Raw genomic sequence first — 26161 nt, 5'->3', positions numbered from 1 at the left:
GTAATCAGATAAAAATGGTATCATGCCAGAATAAATGTTAAGACACAGATCCTCTTCCAGGAATGCATAAATGATTTTAATATTTAATTGCTGGATGACTAGCACCCACAAGTAGGGATCCAAACCTTGTTACTGCTGATACTTGAAAGTAAGCCTACTGTTTTGTATTTTTCAGGTGACAGAACTAGTCTATTTTTGGATTTCATTATTTTACTTGGTCTTCGTTTCATGTTATGCAAGCTCAAATCAGTCCTTCTAAAATCTTCACTTGTACTTCTTTTGATTCATTCAAAGGGTATTGATGTTGTTCGTTCAGTCAGCATGTAATCCCTTATTCCTAACCACCCTCGAAGAGGTGGTGAGCTGCTTTTTTGAAATGTTGCAGTCTATTTTGTGTAGGTACACCCACAATGCTCTTAAGGAGGGAGTTCCAGGGTTTTGAGCCAAATTTGTATTTAGTAACTTGATAGTAGATGACATGATACAGTATTTTTCAAATTACTTTGAATTTAATCATTCCTGAAATGTTTGATCCCATGTCATGAACTAATTACCACATTAAGTTCCCTATTTAATGATCAGGTGAAGGCAGGTAGCTATGGACACTAACAGGTGGTAATTTAAAAACCCGAATCGCCTAGAAGGAAACTGGTCAATTACAACAACCTGCGTTTCACATTTTTCAATTTGGCTGAGTCATCCAGAAAAGAATTGGAGCAAATGTCAAGAAAGTGACGTTTATTATGTACCTCATGATCATCTTGCAAAACCTTATGTTCTAAAGGTTGAGACAAGTGATGAAGAACAAGACATCAACAGCATACACATGGAACTCTAATTTCTGTGAAAAAGATCGCATTTGAGGGGCACATGAGAGAGAGATACCCAAGAAGAAGCGAAGAGATGCCAAAATCCCTGAAGGAAGAAATAAAAGACAAGATAAAGTGATAATTGAGAAGATAAAATAGGTTGAAGATCAGCTTTTTTGTCAGATGGTGGCAGTAAAATGGAAAGGAGATAGCAATAGACTGAAGTAAGAAAGACTACACTTGAGGAAAATTAAGCATAAGTAACCCCAATTGAAATGGAATCAGATGCCTGGATCAGACATTAGAAGTCCAATGCAAGGGTGGGGGAAATTAAAGGGGAGATGATGATAGAAATTTACAACAAACAATAAGGCTTTTCGGACTTCCACTTCCAAAAACAGCAACCCAGCTAATCACACATCCAAGTCATTCAAATCCTGCTATCACTTAAAATCTATGACCCTTTGAAATTGACCTATCGACTTGGAGAACTCAAGTCTTTCCATCTATTCAATCTAGGGCCCTCATCATCTTGTACAACTTAATTAAATCACCCGTTGGCTTCCTCCATTCAAAGGAAAATATCTCTAGCTGATCCCATCTTTCCTTATAATTAAAATTCTCCAGTTCAAGCAACTCTTTCAAGCAGACAATCATGTTTCTCCTGTAAACCAGAACAATATTCAACACCGTGTTGCCAAACTAGAGTTAAAACCAATTCTCACATAACCACCTTACACTTCTAATCCATGCCTCAGCCAATAAATACTAGTATCCCATATATTGTAATCACCTAATTTCCTTCGCCTTCAGAGATCGGCACTTCGAGGACACTTGTTCCTCTACGCTTTTTAAGTATCTTAACATTTATTTTGTATTCTTATTTGCCCTCCTCAAATTCATTACCTCAAACTTCTAAATTTAAATTCCATTTGCCACCTCTCTGCCCACTTGGGCATTTCATTGCTATTCTCCTGAAATCCAAAGCTCCCTTATCAGCCACTTCCATTTTTTCGTCATCTGCAAACTCAAATCATACCCCTACAATGTGCATCATTGATGTAAACACGAAAATTAAGGTACCTAGTATAGACAGTCCTGTGGAAACCTACTAGAAACCGCTTTCTACAAAACACCCAACCTTTGTTTCTTGTCACTGAGCCAACATTGCTTCTAAGCTTGCCACTTTTCTCTGAATCCAACAAAATTTTAACTTTTGCATCAGTCTGCTGTGTGGGACTTGGTCAAGGACTTATCAATCAATTTCCCCATCACCAATGAGAGACTAACTGCCCTGTTCATTTCTTGGTTTTTAAACTATTAAACATTAACAACTCACTGGTACAATGCCTGCAGTGAGAGGAACAGAAAATTATGGTCAGAGCTTTTACGTCATGTCCTCTACAGTCTTCTCTTAGCTTCTTAGATAGATAAAATGAAAAGTGGATCAATTCTATTTTCAAAGATGTTTGATCACTGAAGATTAGAATCCTCCCCCACCCCCTCTCATTAATTAGTTTACTCAGATCCCCTCTTTCGTGTAGCATAAGCAGAAGGAGCAAGACAGAGGAGACACAGGCAGACTGAACTCAGGTGGCTAAAGAATCAGCCTGTGATGATGTAAAAGGAAGCTAGAGTCAAAAAGTAAAGCCAGAAGAAATTAGACTTCTGTGTAGAAAGAGGTGTCAAGCTGGAAGAGGGGCAGCAGGAAGATTGAAATTTCAGCACTAGGGTGGGGACAGGGAACATGTTAATACCATAAAATGTCAGTTTATCTTAACCTGGCCAACGAAAACACTCAAGAACAGATGTGTTTGCATGAGAAGCATAAATTTACAATAACAAGGGGACGTGAGTGATGTTGGAGAATTGGAGACAGGCAATGTTTCCGATTAGTTTAAAATTTTCAGAAGGTGGAGAGTGGCAACCTTGCCAGGGAACATTAACATCAAGTTGTAAGTAATTAAGAAATTGACAAGGGGTGGCATGGTGGCTCAGTGGTTAGCACTGCTGCCTCACAGAGCCAGGAACCCAGGTTTGATTCCACCCTCAGGCAACTGTCTGTGCGGAGCTTACACAATCTCCCCAAGTCTGCGGAGGTTTCCTCCGGGTGCTCCAGTTTCCTCCCACAGTCCAAAGATGTGCAGGCTAGGTGGATTGGCCATACTAAATTGCCCATAGTGTTCAGGGATGTGTAGATTAGGTGGTTTATAGGGGGATGGGTCTAGGTGGAATGCTCTGAGGGTTGGTGTGGACTCGTTGGGCCGATTGGCCTGTTTCCACACTGTAGGGATTCTATGAAGACACAGAAGTAAGTCCTGTGCAATAGCAACGTAAAGCAGACATCTCCAAGAATACTCAAGTTCAGTCTCAAAATACAGGAGGTTTATCAATATCCAAAACAATACATTGTACATAAATAACATTTTTAGAGATATATACATATTGTACACACACACACACGCACTGCAGAGAGATTTTAAAGGAGTATATTTCCTTCCCACATTTGGTGCCATTGTCACTCCTAGCACATTTCTAAAACCAAAATAACCCACATAATTCACTCAGATTTTTTCTCATCCTAAGATGGCATGTAAGAGCAACTCTGTTGGCTTTTCCCTTTGTTTGTAGTGAAATAGACAATTTAGTTCAGCATCATCACTCAAAAACAATACTCAAGATTAGATACTCACCACATCAAGCACTTTATTTCAGAATGCATCTTTTTCAATTGTTTCTTTGCAAGTTACAACAGCAGAGTGAAGTGCCATAAGCAACAGAAACCAATTGATCCCCAGTGATTCTCATTCCAGCTTATTAGTGTTGCTAAAAATGATACCAGCGCAATCTGACAATTACTGCTAGCCTCATACTTTACCACTTTATACCAGAATATTTTATGTCTAGAAAAATGAATTAAAACATAGCATTACTGTTAGAATTAACCAAAATACCACAAACCTAGCTTGTACTTACACTGGTTACTCTACGATAGATCTGAGCAGCATTCTGGCATTCCGAGTATGGGTATTCTGAGGTTGCCATCTCTAGCATACACATCCCAAAAGCGTAAACATCAACAGACTCGTCATATTTTTCTTCGTACATCTCTGGAGCCATGAACTCAGGGGTACCTTAAATTAAAAGAACGTTTCAGACTCTAACAGACTGTCTCAGTGAGTAGAGGCTGTCGGTACTCACCGATGGCTGACGATAACCTGTGGGGGAAGACAAAGCGGAGGCGAAGGAGAGCCCTTCTCAGTTACTCAGCAACCTATCAACTCAAGCTTTCTTCTGCAAGGCATCTTGTATGGTGTACAGCACAGAGTTGATCTAATTAACTTTCTACAACTGAGCAAACATTCCTGCAATTATCCAAATTCTCTTGACCCAGAAAAAACCCTCAAGTTTTAAGTGCACCTCATACTGGAAGCAGACACTTAACTGTTAAATGCAATCTTTTTTTAAATTCTATCATATGTGAGTTGTACTTTGTATGCAACAGTACACCAATATTTCAAAACTCATGACTGTTTCAGCACCTCAGATATCCAAATTATTTCCATGGTAAATTGCAACAAACTCTATATGGTTAAATATTAAAACAGCACAGATTTTACAGTTTTGTTTTCAGGTTGGACTTAACAGACCAGAATAAAACTTAGTTGATGAGGCTCCTAAGAGGAAAAAAGGAAATTAAATAGGACAATAGTTAGTTTCTGACTTCTTTTTTTAAGAAAGCAACTCTGTAACAGTAACCAAGTTGCCTTGCAAATGAAAACTGGCACATAGTCAAGCGACTTAAAACATTTAATAATTTTGATCTTCAAATCATCAGAAAGGCAACTCACCACAGCCTTTATCTCTAGCACTTACCGTTCAACTGCAGTACTGTTAGATCTACTGCAGCTGGGAAAAAGTAGATGTCCTACAGTCGAAAATACTTAGAATACAGAAAATTGAGTAAAGAGGGCTCAACATGATAACCAGACCAATAAATGAGACCCTGTTTATAGTCTGATATTCTGCAATAAGTTTTTATAACAAAGATCAGAGAGCAGATGAATGTTATTATGCAGCGAAGTAGGCCACAGTTTTGCTAAATCCAATATTTCAAAGTCATAGATATAACACAAAAATGTTAAGTTCATTTCACAAAGCAATAACACACAAAGTAAACTTCACTCAATAACTTCCAACTTACCTATCACACTTTTTGCGAATGATGCCCTTTTTAGTGTAGCTAGGCCAAGATCCCCAACTTTAACTGATCCAGTAGGGCCTGTAATGAAGATGTTGTCACATTTCAAATCTCGATGTATGATGGGTGGTGTACGAGTATGAAGAAAATGAAGACCCTTCAAAATTTGACGACACCAACTTCGAAGCACTTTGATTTTCATTATCTTAAATCTCTTCAAATAACTGAAACAAAGATTGAAAAGACAATGGTTATTACAAAAAAAAGCTACTTAACATGAACCATCTTGGTGCCCTGGTTCTGGTACTTCTGCCGTGTAAAGTTCCAGATAGAATTTTTTTTTTTTTTTTTTTTTTTTTTTTTTTTTTTTTTTTAAAAAGAAGCTCTCCAAACCAGATGCTCCAAAATCAATTCTTTGTTGGTGTATTTGTTATATGCTCAAGATGCTACATGAGCACCTCCACATGTGGACCAACACTTGATTACACCATAATTTTTAAAGGCATATACAAAACTAGTTTCCAAACATTCTCCCAATATTTACAATGCTTTTAGAAAGGTTAGGACAATCAGAGTGGGGGCCAGAGTGAGTTGAAATTCACATTCTTACTTCTGGAGTGACATACAACCCAGCAATCTGTCAGATTTAAGTGTCAAAATAAATGTCGATAGTTCAAAATTTCTACAGATATGGACACACAAAACTTATTTGTCACCATCAGCAATTGCATGAAGTAGCCTTAAGCACAGTTACTGAGTATAACTCCTATTGTTCTGATAAATATGACTATCATATTGAAAGAATTGCCATTCAATGGTGTCGCCATCACTGAATACCCCACTATCAACATCCTGGGAGTTAACATTGATCATAAACTCAACTGGGTTCCACATACAGTCAGAGTAATACAGCATGGAAACACACCCTTCAGCCCAAACTGGTCCATGCTGACCACGGTGCCGTCTCAGCGAGTTCCAATTACCCACATTTGGTCCATATCCATCCAAACCCTTCTCATCCATGTATCTATCCAATTAAATGTTGCTATTGTACCTATCTCAACACTTTCTCCAGCAGCCCATTCCATATACACACCACTATCTTCGTGAAGAAATTGCCCTCAGGTCCTCCTTAAATCAATCATCTCCCACCCTAAATCTATGCCCTCTAGTTTTTAATTTCTACATCCCAGGGGAAGAGACCATATGCATTCATCCTATCTCCGCCCCTCATCATTTTATACACCTCAATAAACACAGTGGATACAACAGTAAGTCAGAGGCTAGGAATAATGCAGCAAGTAAGTCACCTCCTGACTCCCAAAAGCCCGTCCATCAATCGACAAGGCACAAGTGAGGGCTGTGATGGAATACTCCCTTCTTTCCTGGATGAGAGCAGCCCCAACAACACGCAAGAAGCTTGACAGCATCCAGGACAAAGCAGCCCGCTTGATTGGCATTACATCCACAAGCATCCACTCCCTCCGCCATCAACGCTCAGTAGCAGCGGTGTACACTATCTACAAGATGCACTGCAGAAATTCAAACATCCTCAGACAGCACCTTCCAAACCCATGACAATTTCCATCTAGAAGGACAAGGGCAGCACATAGATGGGAAAACCACCACCTTCAAGTTCCCCTCCAAGCCACTCACCATCCTGACTTGAAAATACATTGCTGTTCCTTCGCTGTCGCTGGGTCAAAAACCTGGAATTCCCTCCCTAATAGCATTGTGGGTCAACCCACAGCAGGAGGACTGCAGTGGTTCAAGAAGGCAGCTCACCACCATCTTCAAGGGCAACTAGTGAGGGGCAATAAATGCTGGCCTAGCCCTGGGTGCCCACATCTCTCAAAACGAATTCATTAAAAAAATTTTTAAAAGTGTACTTTAAACTGGAAATATTTTTGAATTAAGCACATAGAATAACTTTCACATTTCTTTCAATCTTAAGTCTTCAACATTCTCTGCCCCACTTGCCCAAGTAAAATAGCATTCATTAAATTAATATAAAAAATTGCTGTCAACTTCTCAGATGAACCCAAAATCAGAAGTTAAAGAGAAAAGCAACTGTGCTATCCTGCTTAACTATATGCACACAAATTTTGTTTTGTAAAAAAATGTTGAAAACACAAGATGCAAGTGCATATAAATCAATTAATAGACACTCAGAGCAAGAACTGCAGATGCTGGAGTCAGAGTCGACACAGTGTGGAGCTGGAGGAACATAGCAGGTCAAGCAGCATCAGAGGAGTAGGAGAGTTGACATTCTGGGCCTAGACCCTTCATTAGGGCTGGGGAGGGGGAAAGAGAGCTGGGAAATAAATAGGAGGAGGAGGATGGGGCTGGGGGAAGGTAGGTGGATTCAGGTAGGGGTAGTGGGGATTGGTCAGCAGGAAGGGTGGGGCAGATAGGTGGAAATGAGGATGGACAGGTAGTGTCAGGTCAAGGAGGCAGGCATGAGAGGGAGGGTTGGACATGGAATGAGGCTGGGGGTGGGAAGGTTTTGAAACTGGTGAATTCTACATTTAGGCCATCAGGCTGTAGCCTGCCAAGGTGGAATATGAGGTGTTGCTTCCCCACTTGCATGTGGCGGCATGATGGCACTAGAGGCCGCCCAGGATGGACATGTCACCAAGGGAGTGGAAGGGGGAGTTAAAATGGTTAGGCCAGAAGGTGTTGTTGATTATAGCACACGGAGCGTAGGTGCTCCTCAAATCTGTCACCCAGTTTATGTTTGGTCTCACTGATGTAGGGGAGGCCATATCAGGAGTAACAGATACAGTAGACCAGGTTGGAGGATGTACAGTTGTGTATGGCAAGTTTGTCTCAGTCCTCAGATGGAGTTGAGAGGGGAAGGGTGGGGGCATGTGTAGCACCTCCTGCAATTGCAGGGAAAGGTGCTGGGTGTGGTGGGGTTGGTAGGGAGAGTGGAGAAGATGAGGGAGTCGCGAAGCGAGCAGTCCTTACGAAAGGCAGATAGGAGTGGGGAGGGAAATATCTCTTTGGTGGTGGGGCCAGATTGTAGGCGACAGAAGTGGCAGATGATGATGCGCTGGGCACAGAGGTTGGTGGGGTGGTAAGTAAGGACTGGGGGTCTCTGTCTTTATTTTTGTTTGGGGGGAGCGGGTTGAGGGCAGAAATACAGGAAATGCAAGAGATGCAGTTGAGGGCATTTTCATCTTGGGTCTCCTCCAGTGCCACAATGGCGCCACATGCAAACTGGAGGAACACCACCTCATGTTCCACCTCGGGGGCCTACAGTCCAACGGCCTAAAACATAGAATTCACCAGTTTCAAAATCTCCCCACTCCTGGCCTCATCCCATGTCCAACCCTCCCCTTCATCCCCACCTCCTTGACCTGACAATACCTGTCCATCTCCTTCTCCACCTATCCACCCCACCCCTCCCACTGACCAATCCCCACTACCCCTACTTGCATCCACTTATCGCCATCCCACCTACCTTCCCCCAGCCCCACCCTCCTTCCCCCTCCCCAGTCCTGATACAGAGTCCAGGCCCAAAACGTCGACTCTTTTACTCCTGATGCTGCCTGACCTGCTATGTTCCTCCAGCTCCACATTGTCAATTCAATTAACAGACAACATGGCTAATAAGCAGTATTCATGTTTTTAATGAAGTCATTGACGTTTGTGCATCAATGGATGTGGGCACCTTTAAGGGATTTTTAAAGCTTTCACAGCATTGGTCTATAACCTCCACCTACATTCAATAAGCCACAAGCAAAATCCAAATTAGAGTTTATATTTTATTTTGAAACTTACCTGTAAAGTCTTATTCACCTACAGCAGGAATCACTAATTTGGGTTTAAAAATTGACCTTCATTTGATGCATTTCACTCTAGAAAAACAATCACAGCTATGTGCAATGGATTTGCAGTTATGCAACTCAAAGCCTTGATACTGCTATTGTACATTTATCACTAAAGTGTGGCAAGAAGCAACAGATCAGCATGCAAATGCACCAGAATATGAAAAGATGGTTTCAAAAGAGAATTAAAGGCTTTTTATTGAATACAGGCAACATACATAGCAAGACAGATGAATTAATAGGACAAATTCAAATAAATGACCAATTAAATTTACAGTACCAATCATTACAGATATAGGCTGTAAAGTGACCACAGCTGAGATCTAAGCATTCAAGCATGACATTTTGGAAGGTTAGGAGAAGAGGAAAAGGGAGGTGGAGTACCTCTGGTGATAAAAAATATGATCAGCACAATACTGACAAAGTATCTTGGCTATTAACATCAAAATGTCAAATTGGTCTGGGTGAAGATTTAAAAAAACAAAGTTATTAGTAGCAAGGTTTATGAGCTCCCAACAGCAGCTACACCTATGAACGGTGTAAGTAAGAAGAAATAATGCAAACTTGTAAGAAACATACTGCAATGAAAGTGTGCTGTTTTAATGCTAATATAAATTTTGATCATGCTGTCACTTTAAGACGTTAATTTGTCCTGGTTTTTTTGGAGAGAGATTGTAAGGCAAAGGTTCAGAACTGTCTTTAAGAAAGTAAGCAACCTGACTCCTTGGGTTTTTAAGTTGGAATAATGGAAGCAGCCTGGGTACGGCCAACTCTCACAGACCAGGGTTTGTAGATTTTTTTAAATTTTTAGGTTTAGTTTTAAGCGGAAGCCTTTGAGGTCTCAAAAGTTGGAAGTTTCTCAGTTCATGTCTCCCAGCTGCTACTTTGTCTGTATTTTGATTCTTTTCCCCCCTCCTAGATTGGAGAAACACACGTGAGAATCTGTGTCTGAATTTGCTTTTTTGCCAAGAGGTGTATTTATGGGATGTTAATATATTGGAACAGCTAACTAGTAATAGGTACTGTAACTATTATTCGGTTAAGTTTACCAATAGTTAAGTTATTCTAAATTCCTCCCTCTCTTGTTTGTCTTTTAACTATGGCATTTTAATAAATTGTGTTTTGCTTAATGTCAAATAGTTTGACCAGTTGCACTACATCTGGAACACAGCACTTCACATCTAGGAGCAAATTCGTACAGATGCTGGAAGGTGTACTGAAAACAACAAATACTGGATTTCACAGTGGGTCAGACAGCATCCATGGAGAGAGAGCAAGCTAACATGTCAAGTATAAATGACTTTCATCACAGCTGAAGTGTGGAGATAGCAGCATTTATGCTGTGTGTGTGGGCGAGAGGGGCGAGAGAAAAAAGGTTAAGTGCTGGTAGAGAAAAATTGTTGATAATTCAGATTTAAATGATCAGAATTTGAGAATGGCAAAACAATGGTGTGTCTAACTGCCAGACTTGAAAGAACAGACAGTCCCACTAGGGTGGAGAGAGGGGAGAGAGGACATACTGACAAAGAATGTAACAAATAAAGCTAAAACAAGGGGAAGAAATGGGAGAATGTACAGTCATTGTCCTAGAGTCACAGTGATGTACACTTAAAATTTTGTAATGTACCAGCCTCCACCACTTCCTCTGGCAGCTTAATCCATACACCTTCTACATGAAAAAGATGCCCCTTAGGTCCCTTTTAAATCTTTCCTCTTAAACCAATGCCCTCTAGTTTTGGACTCCCCCACTCTGGGGGAAAGACTTGTCTATATACCCTATCCATGTCCCTCATGATTTTATAAAGCTCTACTGAAGGCCACTCCTCAGCCTCTGACACTAAAGGGAAATAGCTCCAGCTTATTCAGCCTCTCCCTGTTGCTCAAACGCTCCAACCCTGGCAACATCCTTGTAAATCTTCTGAACCCTTAGGAGTTTCACAACATCCTTCCTACAGCTATAACAGGTCTGACAGCATCTGTGAAAGAGAAAACACAGTTAATGTTTTGGGTCTGGTGACCCTTCCTCAGAACTGATGGTGGCTGGGAAAACATTAGTTTATATGCAGAAAATAGGGAAGTGGGTGGGGGAGGGAGTAAACGATAGAATAGAGCCCAAAGAGGGAGAAAGACAGTTGGACAGACAAAGGAGTTGCTAACGATCAGGCTGGGAGGGTGAATAGTTGTTAATGGGGACTGTTAGTGACCAACAACAGGGTGTGTAACGGCAGGCTATGTGGTACCAATGCCTGGTGGGTGGGTTGGGGGGCTGGGACATGGGACAGTTTAGGCCGTAAAATTATTGAACTTAATATTGAGACCAGAGGGCTGTAGGGTCCCCAAGCGGAAAATGAGGTATTGTTCCTCCAGCTTGCGTTGGACTTCACTAGAACACTGCAGCAAGCCAGAGACAGACATGTTGGCTAGTAACTTTGTTTTTGTTCCTGATTTACAGCATTCGCAGTTCTTTTGGTTTTTATCCTTCCTGTAGCTTCCTATATTAAATCCAAAATATTGAGTTCAACATCTTCAAAGTGTGAACCAACTCCCATTTCTTCCCTTTCTTTTAGCTTTACTAGTTACGTTCTCTGTCACCATGTCCTCTCTCCCCTCCCCCCACCGCAGTGGGACTGTCTGTTCTTTCAAGTCTAGCAGTTAGACACACCATTGTTCTGCCATCCTCACATTCCAAATCACTTCATCTGAACTATCAACATCTTTTCTCCACCAGCACTTCACACTTCATATCTACTCTTACGATAAGAAAAAGTTAGGGTATAGGCTACCTTCTTAAAATATATTGAGGAGGTCTGGTCTGGTCCATGACAGATTGCATAAATCAAATTGTACAAGACCCTAGTCCTCATTTCTCTGTATATTTGATCATGGACTGAAATGAGAATTTTTTTTTTAGAAGCCAAGAATTACAGGAGCGGTTGCTGTATTTCTGAAAAACAAGCTCCAACACTTATTTAAATGCTGCTTAAACTGTTGTTTGCTCACCAGTGGAGAAAGATTAGTTGCAGATAAACTGTCACCAGAAAGGGTGTACAAAACAATATTTGGGTGGCAACAAGTAGCTGATTGAGAGCTGGTTACAAATTCACTGGCCAATGACAAAGGCCTTCTGCCTGCCAACAACTATATGATTGGTTTCCAGGTAGCTGCGTAGATATGGGTATTGAATGTTTGGTTAGACTTCCAGAAAGGGTAAGTTATATCTTTATTTCTCTGCAGTAAAAAACATCTAAAATGCAACCAGTTTATGTTCTCTAACCAGTTGCTACAAGCTGTTGTTTTTAAACCAACAAGTCAGAGACTTGAGATTTAATGAACCAGTCATCATGAGCCTCCTCAAGCAAAAGTACCTGGAGCACGATTTATTTCTACTAAATTGTTAGCAGGAATAGGAACCTGGATCTATAAACACAGGTAAATTAGGGAAATTGTGTACACTTGGATAAACTTTCATTTTTATGATGACACCAGGAATGACAGAACTTTGATTTCGAGCTCACTATCACAGTGAGGTGTGACAATTGGCAAAGGGAGCTTACAGGATGAGTTCATTCAGGGCAGTGTCTTAGAAGGATACAAACAGGTTGGTAGAGTGGGCAGATAACTGACAGTTGAGTTTCAATGTAGAGATGTCTTAGGTGTTGCATTAGGATAGGAAAAATATTCAAAGGCAATACAAGATCGGAGTTTTAAATTTTAAGGAGGGTGCAGGATGAGAGGGACCTGGCGGTATATGTGCACAGATCATTTTAAGTAGAAGAATACGTAGAGAACAGTAACTAAAGTATACAGTACTCTGTTTTATTCAAGGGAGTATAGAGTACAAGAGCAAGGAGGTGATGTTGAACTTACACAAGATAGTTGTTAGATCTCGGCTGGAGCATTGTGTACAGCTGAGGGCAGCGCGTTATAGGAAAGATGTTAACACATTGGACAAAGTGCATAAGACGATTACAAGAATGATTCCAGGGATGAGGGCAGATTGAAGATATTGGAACTGCTCTCCTGGAGAGAAGATGACCAAGAGGAAATCTAAAGTAGTTTTTCAAAAATGAGCAAAGTAGATAGAGATAAATTGTTCCCAATTGTAAAATGAACAAGAACAACAGAGCACTGACAAAGTGATTTGCAAAAGAAACAAGGATGAAGTGACTCCGAGTAGTTAGGGTATGAATGCATTGCTTCAAAGTGTAGTGTGGACAGTTTCAATTGAGTGGATGACTTTTTTTGGATAAAAATAACATGCAAGAATATGGGGAGGAGAAGGAGATTGGCACAAGGTAATGATGCTCAAAGAATGAGCCAATGCAGACATGATAGGCCAAATGGCTTCCTTCTACACTGTAACACTTGTGATTTGTGAACTATTGATTCTGGAAGCAACCAGGTAACACCTATTTTAGGCTGAATAATGATACAGCATTAGTTAATGACCTCACAGTAAAGCGTCCTACAAGTAAGACCAATCATAACATAGCTTTGTTTTTACAACATAAATTTTACATTCAACCTCACTTTTCTCAACCTCAACCTTCGATAAAGGGCATTACAATTAGATAATGACACAATTGGCTGAAGTGGGCGGGGAAAACAGGTTAAAAGGCAAATCAGAGATGAAGTAGTGACAGACATTTTAAGTAGCTATTTTGCAATTCTGATAACATATATTCCATTGAGGAAGAAAGAACTTATGAGAAGGCTACACCACCTGTGGCTAACTGAGGTAGTTAGAAATGGTTTCAAACCTAAGGAAAAGGTGTACAATTCTCTTAAGATTATTGGGATGTAAAATGATTGGGATCATTTAAAAAAATAACTAAGAATGAAAATAAAGTAATAAAGAGGCAGAAACTGCAGCATGAGAGAAAACTAAAAAAAAAAGTCAGCACATGATTCTACAAGTACACTACGAGCAGCAAAAGTGAGCATTCATTCCTAACAGTGAGACTGAGGAATTAATAATGGAAAACAAGGAAATGGCAGAAACTTTAGAAACATTTTCTCCATAGTAGAAAACAAATAGCATACCAGGAAAAGTGGGAAGACAAGCAGCACAAAGGAAGGAGGAACTTAAAATAATCAAGATCAACTAGAATACAATTATTAGGAAAACCAATGGGACTTAAGCATGTTTCAGAGATAGTAGGAACTGCAGATGCTGGAGAATCTGAGATAACAAGGTGTAGAGCTGGATGAACACAGCAGGCCAAGCAGCATCAGAGGAGCAGGAAGGTTGACGTTTCGGGCCTAGACCCTTCTTCAGAAGAGCATGCTAAATTCCTCTGATCTAATGGCCTACATCCCAAGGTCTTAAAAGAGACTACAGAGATGCACTGGTTGTAATGATGTAAAATTCCCTAGATTTGAAAAGATCCAGCAAATTGGAAAACTGCAAGCACAACACTTAGTGTCATAGAATCAGAGACATACAGCACAGAAACAGACCCTTCAGTCCAACTCGTCCACGCTGATGATATCGTCCCATTTGCCAGAATTTAGCCCATATCCCTCAAAACCCTTCCTATTCATCTACCCATCCAGATGCCTTTTAAATGCTGTTATTTTACCAGCCTCTATCACTTCCTCTGGCAGTTCATTCCATACAAGCACCATCCTCTGCATAAAAAAAGTTGTCCCTTATCTCCAACTATCTGGACTCTATTTTCTTCCCCTTGGTCCAGGAACTCCCTACCTACGTCCGTGACACCACCCTCCACCTCCTCCAGAACTTCCAATTCCCCGGTCCCCAACACCTCATCTTTACCATGGACGTCCAGTCCCTATACACCTGCATTCCCCATACAGATGGCCTAAAGGCCCTCCGCTTCTTCCTGTCCCGCAAGGCCCGACCAGTCCCCCTCCAGTGACACCCTCATCCGCTTGGCCGAACTCGTCCTCACCGTCAACAACTTCTCTGTCAATTCCTCCCACTTCCTACAGACAAAGCGGGTGGCCATGGGTACCCGCATGGGCCCAAGCTATGCCTGCCTCTTTGTAGGTTACGTGGAACAATCCCTCTTCTGTACCTACACTGGCCTTAAACTCCACCTTTTCCTCCGTTACATTGATGACTGTATCAGCGCCGCCTCATGCTCCCACAAAGAGCTCGAACAGTTCATCCACTTCACCAACACCTTCCACCCCAACCTTAAGTTCACCTGGACCATCTCTCATACCTCTCTCCCCTTCCTGGACCTCTCTGTCTCCATCTCTAGCAACCACCTAGAAACCGATATCCATTTCAAGCCCACCGACTCCCACAGCTACCTAGAATACACCTCCTCCCACCCACCTTCCTGCAAAAATGCCATCCCCTATTCCCAATTCCTTCGCTTCCGCCGCATCTGCTCCCAGGACGAGGCATTCCACTCCCGTACATCTCAGATGTCCTTGTTTTTCAAGGACCGCAACCGCGTCTCCCACATTTCCCGCAACAACAACCAAAAAAGAATCCCCCTCGTCCTCACGTACCACCCCACCAACCTCCGGACCCAACGCATCATCCTCCGACACTTCCGTCAATCCGACCCCACCACCAAAGACATTTTTCCCTCCCCACCCTTATCTGCATTCCGGAGGGACCACTCTCTCCGTGACTCCCTTGTCCGTTCCACACTCCCCTCCAGCCCCACCACACCCGGCACTTTTCTCTGCAAACGCAGGAAGTGCTACACCTGCCCCCATACCTCCTCCCTCACCCCCATCCCAGGTCCCAAGAAGACTTTCCACATCAAGCAGATGTTCACCTGCACATCTGCTAATGTGGTATACTGCATTCGCTGTACCCGTTGTGGCCTCCTCTACATCGGGGAAACCAAGCGGAGGCTCGGGGACTGCTTTGCTGAACACCTACACTCGGTTCGCAATAAACAACTGCACCTCCCAGTCGCGAACCATTTCAACTCCCCCTCCCATTCCTCAGATGACATGTCCATCCTGGGCCTCCTGCAATGCCACAACGATGCCACCCAAAGGTTGCAGGAACAGCAACTCATATTCCACTTGGGAACCCTGCAGCCCAATGGTATCAATGTGGATTTCACAAGCTTCAAAATCTCCCCTCCCCCTACCACATCCCAAAACCAGTCCAGCTCGTCCCCGCCTCCCTAACTTGTTCTTCCTCCCACCTCAAGCCGCACCCCCATCTCCGACCTACTAACCTCATCCCGCCCCCTTGACCTGTCCGTCCTCCCTGGACTGACCTATTCCCTCCCTTATTCCTCACCTACACTCACATTTACTGGCTCCATCCCCGCCTCTTCGACCTGTCTGTTTCCTCTCCACCTATCTTCTTCTCTATCCATCTTCTATCCGCCTCCCCCTCTCTCCCTATTTATTTCAGAACCCCCTTCCCCTCCCCCATTTCTCATGAAGGGTCTAGGCCCGAAACGTCAGCCTTTCTGCTCGGCCTGCTGTGTTCATCCAGCTCTGCACCTTGTTGTCTCAGATTCTCCAGCATCTGCAGTTCCTGCTATCTCTTGTCCCTTAGGTACTTTTTAAAGCTTGTCCCCTCTCACCTTAAGCTTATGCCCTCTAGTTTTGGACTCCCCTACCCTGGGAAAAGGCTTTGGCTATTCAAGCTATCCATGCCACGCATGATTTTATCAACTTGCTCAAGAAAAAGACAGAAAGCAGGGGGAATGAAATTTTTAGGGAAAAAGTTAAAGCAATACAGAGTGAATTTAAGAAATTAAGTAGAAGATTTTAAACAACCCTTCAAGTAGCAATCTCTGGATTACTCCCAATGCCAATCTCAAACAGGGGAAAGAACAAAAGGATAAAGAAGATAAATCAACAGCTGAAGAGGTGGTGTATTATCCAGGCACTCAGATGTTTGGACAATTGCAAGGTCTTTTGGGATAGAAAAGATCTGTTCAAAAGGATGGGTCTAACCTGAACTGGAAAGAGATCACTATCTTAGCAGGGAGATTTGCTCATTCCATTAAGGGAGACTTTATGTTGATAGAGAGGGGGGCATGGAGGAATTCCAAGTCGAAGTGTAAACAGAAGGATTGATGGCCAAGTTTCTGAATGTGAGGAGAGCTCGTCAATTAGAAAAGACAGACGAGAGAGTGAGTCAGAGTACGTAGTAATTCTGAAAATGATTTGGAAGGATATGGGCAAAACGCAGCTAAGTAGGACTAGTTTAGTTTGGGAAACTTGATCGGTATGGACAAGTTGGATCAAAACATGCTGTGACCCTATAACTCTAACTTGCATTTATTTCAATGCAAGGGATCTTACAGGTAAGGCTGATGAACTCTGGGCATGTTTAAGAACATTAGATTGGGACATCATAGCCACTACAGAAACTTGGTTGAGAGATTGACAAGATTGGTAGCTCAATGTTCTGGGTTTTGGATGCTTTCGGAAGGATAGGAAAGGAGGCGGAGTAGCGTTTTTGATTAAGTAATACATTACTGCTGTAATGTATTTCTGAAAAATCATCCAGTGAAAATATGTGGGTCGAAATTAGAAGAAAGAAAGTAAAGATCACCTTGATGGGATTGCACTATGGGCCCCCCAATAGTCAGAGGGAAATTGAGAAACAAATATGTAGGGAGATCGCAGATATATCCAAGCATAATGAGGTTGTAATAATGGAGGATTTTGATCTTCCAACATTGACTGGGGCTACCATATTGTTAAAAGCTTGGATAGTGAAAAATTTGTCAAATGTGTTCAAGAAAATTTTCTTTTTGAATATGTGGATGCTCCACCTAGACGAGGAGAAAAAGCTAGACCTTTTGTGAGTAAGGCACAACAGGTGAGTGAAGTAAAAGTGAGGGAACACTTTGGGTCTAACAATCATAATATTAGTTTCAAAATGATTATGGAAAAGGATAAACCTTCCATAAAAGTTTAAAATTTTTAATTGGAGTAAGGCAAATTTTAATGGTATGAGACAAGAACTTTCAAAAGTTGACTGGAGTTGACTGTTTGCAGATAAAGGGTGTCTGACAAGTGGGAAGCTTTCAATAGTGCAATGACGAGAGTTCAGAGGCATTATGTTCATGTTACAATGAAGGGTAAGGCTGCTAAGATTAAGGAAGAATGGATGAATAAAGATATTGAGGTTCTAGTCAAGAATAAAAAAGAATCTTATTTTGGATACAGTCAACTTGGTTCAATTGAATCTCTTCATCAATTGAAAGTGTAGGGGCATTCATAAGAAAGAAATCAGGAAGGCAAAAATGGGATGAGACAGTTTTGGCAGATAAGGTTAAGGATAATCCAAAGACAGTCTACAAATAAATTAAGAGCAAAAGGATATCTAGAGGGGGTAGGGCCCCTTAAAGATCAAGGAAGTCTGCTTTGTGCTGAACCCCAGGAGATGGAGTGATGCAAAATAACCAATGCATCAGATTATACAGTGGAGAAAGAAATGGAGACTAGACAACGCAGAAATAAATTCTGATGTTTTAAAAACTGCTCACATTACACAAGATAACAAGGTGTAGAGCTGGATGAACACAGCAGGTCAAGCAGCAGAGGAGCAGGAAAGCTGACGTTTCGGGCCTAGACCCTTAACCACCTCACATTACACAAGAGGTGGTTTGGGAGGACTTAGAGAATATGAAGGTAGATAAATCCCCAGGACCTTAACTAACGTATCCCAGAACATTGTGGGAAGGAAAAAGTTGAGAGACCTCTTGCAGAAATAATTGCACAATCTACAACTACAAGCGAGGTGCCTGATGACTGGAGGGTGGTTAAATGTACCTTTGTTTAAGAAAGGTTAAGGAGAAACCGAACTATAGACCTGCAAGTCTGACGTCAGTTGTGGGTAAATTGTTAGAGGTGATGATAAAAGATAGGATTAATGGACATTGAGAGGAAAAACAAAAAAAAACGCGATTCAGGATAGTCAGCATGATTTTGTGCGAGGAAAACAGTGTCTCAAACTTTAAGCTTTTTGAGGAAGCTACCAAAAAAATGGAGGACAGTGCAGCAGACGCGGTTTGTTTGGACTTCAGTAAAGCCTTTGACAAGGTTCCACACGGTAGACTAATTCGTAAAGTCACATGGGATTCAGGTTGAGCTTGCCAATTGGATACATAATTAGGTTAATGGCAGGTGACAGAGTGTGGTGATGGACGGTTACTTTTTAGACTGGATGCGTATCACCAGTAGTGTTCTGCAAGGATCGGTTCTGGGTCCTCTTATTTGTTATTTACATAAATGATTTAGATGAAAACATAGAAGGCCTGGTTAGTAAGTTTGCAGACAACACCAAAATTGGTGGCATAGTAGACAGTGAAGGTTTTCTAAGATTACAAAGGGATTTTGATCAAATGGGTCAATGGGCTGAAAAATGGCAAATAGAGTTCAATATGGATAAATATGAGGTATTGCATTATGGTACAACAAACAAGGTTAGGGCTTATACAATTAATGGTAGGGCCTTGGGTAATGTTGTAGAAGGAACCTAGGGGTTCAGGTACATAATTCTTTGAAGTTTGTGTCACATATAGACAGGGTGGTTAAAAAGGCAATTAGCACGCTTGCCGTCATTGCTGAATCCTTTGAAAATAGGAGTTGGGAAGTCACGTTGTATTTACACAGGATATTGGTGAGGCCTCTTCTGGAATACTGTGTCCGGTTCTGGTCGCCCAGTTATAGGAAGAATATTATTAAGCCGGAGGGAATGAGAAAAAGTTTACCAGAATGATGTCGGGTATGGAAGGTTTGAGTTATAAAACAAAGGCTGAATAGGCTGGGACTTTTCACTGGAACGTAGGAGGTTGACAGGTGGCCTTCCAAGAGTTTATAAAATAATGAGGGGTATAGATAGAGTTAACAACAGTTGTCTTTTCCCTAGGATTTTCCACCGCAGCACAGTGGCAGGGGATTAGGGAGAATCCAAGGGGATTCTATAAATGCATTAAGGACAAAAGAGTAATTAGGGAGATCAGCAAGGTCACCAATGTGTGGAACCACAGGAGATGGGGGAGATACTAAAATGAGTATTATGCATCAGTTTACACAATGAAGGGATATGGAAGATAGAGGAAGTGGGGAAATAAATAGCAACATCTTGAAAAATGTCCATGTTACTGAGGTGGTGGTGGTGGACGTCTTAAGATGCACAAAGGTGGATAAGGGATCTGATCAGATGTACCTTAGAACTCTGTGGGAAGGTAGGGAAGTGATTGCTGGGCCCCTTGTTGCGATATTTGTATCATTGATAGCCACATGTGAGGTGCCAGAAGACTGGAGGTTGGCTAACGTGGTGCCACTATTTGAGTAAGGTGGTAAGGAAAAGCCAGGGAACTATAGACCGGTGACCCTGACGTCAGTGGTGGGTAAGTTGTTGGAGAGAATCCTGAGGGACAGGATTCACATGTATTTGTAAAGGCAAGGACTGATAAAGGATAGTCAATGGCTGTGTGCATGGGAAATCATGTCTGACTAACTTGATTGAGTTTTTTGAAGAAGTAATGAAGAGGATTAGGGCAAAGCAGAGGACACGATCTACATGGACTTCAGTAAGGCATTAGACAAGGTTCCTCATCGTAGACTGGTTAGCAAGGTTAGATCACATGGAACACAGGGAGAACTAGCCATTTGGATACAGAACTGGCTCAAAGGTAGGAGGGACACAGGGTGGTGGTGGAGGGTTGCTTTTCAGACTAGAGGCCTGTGACCAGCAGTGTGCCACAAGGATCGGTGCTGGGTCCGCTGCTTTTCACATTTATATTAATGATTTAGATGTGAACATAGGAGGTATGGTTTGTAAGTTTGCAGATGACATCAAAATTCAAGGTGTAGTGGATAGCGAAGAAGGTTCCTCAGAGTACAACGGAATCTTGATCAGATGGGCCAATCGGCCAGGGAGTGGCAGATAGAGTTTAATTTAGATAAATGTGAGGTGCTGCATTTTGGAAAGGCAAATCAGCGCAGGTCTTATACACTTCATGGTAAGGTCCTGGTGAGTGTTGCTGAGCAGAGAGATCTTGGGAGTGCAGGTTCATAGTTCCTCGGAAGTGGAGCCACTGGTAAGCTGAATAGTGAAGGTGGCGTTTGGTATGCTTGCCTTTATTGGTCATTGCTTGGAGTACAGAACTTGGGAGGTCATGGTGCTGCTGTACACGACATTAGTTAGGCCACTTTTGGAATACAGCATTCAATTCTGGTCTCCCTGCTAAAGGAAGAATGACGCAAAACTCAAAAGGGTTCAGAAAAGATCTGCAAGAATGTTGCCGCTGTTGGAGGGTTTCAGCTATAGGGAGAGGCTGAATAGGTTAGTGCTACTTTCCCTGGAGCGTTGGAAGCTGAGGATAACCTTACAGGTTTATAAAATCACGAGGGGAATGGATAGGGTGAATAGGCAAGGTCTCTTCCCCAGGATATGGGAGTCCAAAACTAGAGGGCATAGATTTAAGGTGAGAGGGGAAAGATTGAAAAGGACCTAAGGGGCAACTTTTTCCACAGAGGGTGGTGCGTGTATAGAATGAGTTGGCAGAGGAACTGATGGAAGCTGGTACAACTACAACATTTAAAAAGCATCTGGATGGGTATATGAATAGGAAGAGCTTAGAGGGATATGGGCCAAATGCTAGCAAGTGGGACTAGACTTATTTAGGATATCTAGTCAGCATAGACAGTTGGACCAAAGGGTCTGTTTTCATGCTGTACAGCTCTATAACTAATTATGTACCTGAACCCCTATGTCTCTCTGTTCTACAACATTACCCAAGGCCCTAATTTTAATTGTATAAGTCCTGTCCTTGGTTGCTTTACCAAAATGCAATATCTCGCATTTATCCAAAATAAACTCCCCCTGCAAATCTTCAGTGCATTGAGCCAACTGATCAAGATCTCTTTGCACTGTCCACTATACCACCAATTTTGATGCCATCTGGAAACTTACTAATTATGCCTTCTATATTGTCATTTATATAAATGACAAAGAAAAGTGGACCCAGCACCAATCCCTGCAGAACACTGCTGGTCACACGCTCCAGTCTGAAAAAACAACCCTGTACCATCACTCTGTCTCTTGCCATTAAGCCAATTTTGTGTCCAATTGGCAAGCCACCCTGAATCCCCCATGATCTAACTTTACTAATTAGTCTATCATGCAGAACCTTGTCAAAGGCTTTATTAAAGTCCAAGTAAACAATGTCTACCTCACTGCTCTCAATCTTCTTGGCTACTTTCTCAATAAACTCAGTCAAGTTTGAGAGACGATTTCAAGTGCAGAAAACCATGCTAACTGTCCCTAATCCTTCCTTGCCTCTCAAAAGGAGTTACAGGGAGGTAGTCAGACCTCAGGTACAGGAAAAAAGTAGATGGGTTACAGTCAGGGGACAGAAAGGGAACAGGCAGACAGTGCAGGGATCCCCTGTGGCCGTTCGCCTCAAAAGCAAGTATACCGTTTTGGATACTGTTGGTAGGGGGGGGGGACTTACCGGGAGTAAGCCATGGGGTACAGGTCCCTAGCACAGAGTCTGTCCCTGTTGCTCAGAAGGGAAGGGAAGGGGGGAGAGGAGGAGAGCATTAGTCATTGGGGACTCCACAGTTAGGGGGACAGATAGGAGATTCTGTGGGAACGAGAGAGACTCGCGGTTGGTGTGTTGCCTCCCAAGTGCCGGGGTCCATGATGTCTCGGATCATGTTTTCGGGATCCTTAAGGGGGAGGGGGAGGGGGAGCAGCCCCAAGTCGTGGTCCACATAGGCACCAACAACATAGGTAGGAAAAGGGATGGGGACGTAAGGCAGAAATTCAAGGAGCTAGGGTGGAAGCTTAGAGCTAGAACAAACAGAGTTGTTATCTCTGGTTTGTTACCCGTGCCACGTGCTAGCAAGGCGAGGAATAGGGAGAGAGAGCAGTTGAACACGTGGCTACAGGGATGGTGCAGGAGGGAGGGATTCAGATACCTGGATAATTGGGGCTCATTCTGGGGTAGGTGGGATCTCTACAAACGGGATGGTCCACACCTGAACCAGAGGGGTACCAATATCCTGGGGGGGAAATTTGCTAATGCTCTTCGGGAGGGTTTAAACTAATTCAGCAGGGGGATGGGAACCTGAATTGTAGCTCCAGTATACAGGAGGTTGAGAGTAGTGAGGTCATAAATAAGGTTTCAAGGTCGCAGGAGTGTACCGGCAGGCAGGAAGGTGGTTTGAAGTGTGTCTACTTCAATGCCAGGAGCATCTGGAATAAGGTGGGTGAACTTGCAGCATGGGTTGGTACCTGGGACTTCGATGTTGTGGCCATTTCGGAGACATGGATAGAGCAGGGACAGGAATGGTTGTTGCAGGTTCCGGGGTTTAGATGTTTCAGTAAGATCAGGGAAGGTGGTAAAAGAGGGGGAGGTGTGGCATTGTTAGTCAAGGACAGTATTACGGTGGCAGAAAAGACGTTTGATGAGGACTCGTCTACTGAGGTAGTATGGGCTGAGGTTAGAAACAGGAAAGGAGAGGTCACCCTGTTGGGAGTTTTCTATCGGCCTCCGAAAAGTTCCAGAGATGTAGAGGAAAAGATTGCAAAGATGATTCTGGATAGGAGCGAAAATAATAGGGTAGTTGTTATGGGGGACTTTAACTTTCCAAATATTGACTGGAAACGCTATAGTTCGAGTACTTTAGATGGGTCAGTTTTTGTCCAATGTATGCAGGAGGGTTTCCTGACACAGTATGTAGATAGGCCAACAAGAGGCGAGGCCACATTGGATTTGATACTGGGTAATGAACCAGGCCAGGTGTTAGATTTGGAGGTAGGTGAGCACTTTGGTGATAGTGACCACAATTCGGTTACGTTTACTTTAGCGATGGAAAGGGATAGGTATATACCGCAGGGCAAGAGTTATAGCTGGGGGAAAGGCAATTATGAGGCGATTAGGCAAGATTTAGGATGCATAGGATGGAGAAGGAAACTGCAGGGGCTGGGCACAATTGAAATGTGGAGCTTGTTCAAGGAACAGCTACTGCGTGTCCTTGAGAAGTATGTACCTGTCAGGCAGGGAGGAAGTGATCGAGCGAGGGAACCGTGGTTTACTAAAGAAGTTGAATCTCTTGTCAAGAGGAAGAAGGAGGCTTGTGTAGAGATGAGGCGTGAAGGCTCAATTAGGGTGCTTGAGAGTTGCAAGTTAGCCAAGAAGGACCTAAAGAGAGAGCTAAGAAGAGCCAGGAGGGGACATGAGAAGTCTTTAGCAGGTAGGATCAAGGAAAACCCTAAAGCTTTCTATAGGTATGTCAGGAATAAAAGAATGACTAGAGTAAGATTAGGGCCGGTCAAGGACAGTAGTGGGAAGTTGTGCGTGGAGTCCGAAGAGATAGGAGAGGCGCTAAATGCATATTTTTCGTCAGTATTCACACAGGAAAAAGACAATGTTGTCGAGGAGAATACTGAGATACAGGCTATTAGACTAGACGGGATTGAGGTTCATAAGGAGGAGGTGTTAGCAATTCTGGAAGGCGTGAAAATAAATAAGTCCCCTGGGCCAGATGGGATTTATCCTAGGATTCTCTGGGAAGCTAGAGAGGAGATTGCAGAGCCTTTGGCTTTGATCTTTATGTCGTCATTGTCTACAGGAATAGTGCCAGAAGACTGGAGACTAGCAAATGTTGTCCCCTTGTTCAAGAAGGGGAGTAGGGACAACCCTGGTAATTATAGACCAGTGAGCCTTACTTCGGTTGTGGGTAAAGTGTTGGAAAGGATTATAAGAGACAGGATTTATAATCATCTGGAAAGGAATAATTTGATTAGGGATAGTCAACACGGTTTTGTGAAGGGTAGGTCGTGCCTCACAAACCTTATTGAGTTCTTTGAGAAGGTGACCAAACAGGTGGATGAGGGTAAAGCGGTTGATGTGGTGTATATGGATTTCAGTTTGATAAGGTTCCCCACGGTAGGCTATTGCAGAAAATATGGAGGCATGGGATTGAGGGTGATTTAGCGGTTTGGATCAGAAATTGACTAGCTGTAAGAAGACAGAGGGTGGTGGTTGATCAGAAATGTTCATCCTGGAGTTCAGTTACTAGTGGTGTACCTCAAGGATCTGTTGTGGGGCCACTGCTGTTTGTCATTTTTACAAATGACCTGGATGAGGGCGTAGAAGGATGGGTTAGTAAATTTGCGGATGACACCAAAGTCGGTGGAGTTGTGGATAGTGCGGAAGGATGTTGCAGGTTACAGAGGGACATAGATAAGCTGCAGAGCTGGGCTGAGAGGTGGCAAATGAAGTTTAATGCGGAAAAGTGTGAGGCGATTCACTTTGGAAGGAGTAACAGGAATACAGAGTACTGGGCTAATGGTAAGATTCTTGGTAGTGTGGATGAACAGAGAGATCTCGGTGTCCATGTGCATAGATTCCTGAAACTTGCCACCTCGGTTGATAGGGTTGTTAAGAAGGCGTACGGTTTGTTAGGTTTTATTGGTAGAGGGATTGAGTTTCGGAGCCATGAGGTCATGTTGCAGCTGCACAAAACTCTGGTGCGGCCGCACTTGGAGTATTGCGTACAGTTCTGGTCACTGCATTATAGGAAGGATGTGGAAGCATTGGAAAGGGTGCAGAGGAGATTTACCAGCATGTTGCCTGGTATGGAGGGAAGGTCTCATGAGGAAAGGCGGAGGGACTTGAGGCTGTTTTCATTAGAGAGAAGAAGGTTAAGAGGTGACTTAATAGAGACATACAAGATGATCAAAGGATTAGATAGGGTGGACAGTGGGAGCCTTTTTCCTCGGATGGTGGTGGCTAGCACAAGGGGACATAGCTTTAAATTGAGGGGTGATAGATATAGGACAGATGTCAGAGGTAGGTTCTTTACTCAGAGTAGTAAGGACGTGGAATGCCCTGCCTGCAAAAGTAGTAGACTCGCCAACTTTAAGGGCGTTTAAATGGTCATTGGATAAACATATGGATGATAATGGAATAGATGGGCTTCAGATTGGTTTCACAGGTCGGCGCAACATCTGCTGTAATGTTCTATGTTCTATGTTCTAAATCCAAACTTTCAGAATCACCAACAAAATACCCACCAAAATCAGACTCAGGTCTATAGTTCCCAGGATTCTCCCGATATCCCTTTTTAAAAGGCCTAACATTAGCTTGTCTCCAGTCCTCTGGCACCTCACCTGTAGTTATAGGTGTTACAAATATTTCTCTAACTTCCCACAATGTCCTGGGATATACTAGATCAAGTCCCAGAGAAGGTCAAGTTTTGCTCCTTCCTTAGTAGGAACATTTACATATTGATAAAGAAAATTTTCTTGAATACATTTAACAAACTTATCGCCATCCAAACCTTAACACTGTGGTAGTCCCAGTCAATATTTGGGAAATAAAAATCACCTA

The 26161-nt window shown here is 42.6% G+C and overlaps 1 protein-coding gene across 7 annotated transcripts in view; it reads right to left on the bottom strand.

The window, feature by feature from the left end:
• wnk1b (WNK lysine deficient protein kinase 1b) overlaps positions 1–26161 on the bottom strand; it is a 180687-nt gene that overhangs the window by 124555 nt on the left and 29971 nt on the right. For all 7 annotated transcript variants that reach the window (XM_048608023.1, XM_048608019.1, XM_048608022.1 and 4 more), the window contains exons 3-4: positions 5014–5234; positions 3786–3943 (exon numbers count right to left, since the gene is read on the bottom strand). In XM_048608023.1, coding sequence (XP_048463980.1) covers positions 3786–3943; positions 5014–5234 — 379 coding nt within the window. The remainder of the gene's footprint in view (positions 1–3785; positions 3944–5013; positions 5235–26161) is intronic.

Source organism: Rhincodon typus, chromosome 18 (assembly GCF_021869965.1).
Source record: "Rhincodon typus isolate 14 chromosome 18, sRhiTyp1.1, whole genome shotgun sequence".
In the NCBI taxonomy this organism is placed as follows: domain Eukaryota; kingdom Metazoa; phylum Chordata; class Chondrichthyes; order Orectolobiformes; family Rhincodontidae; genus Rhincodon; species Rhincodon typus.
This window is presented reverse-complemented; position numbering and strand designations above follow the sequence as displayed.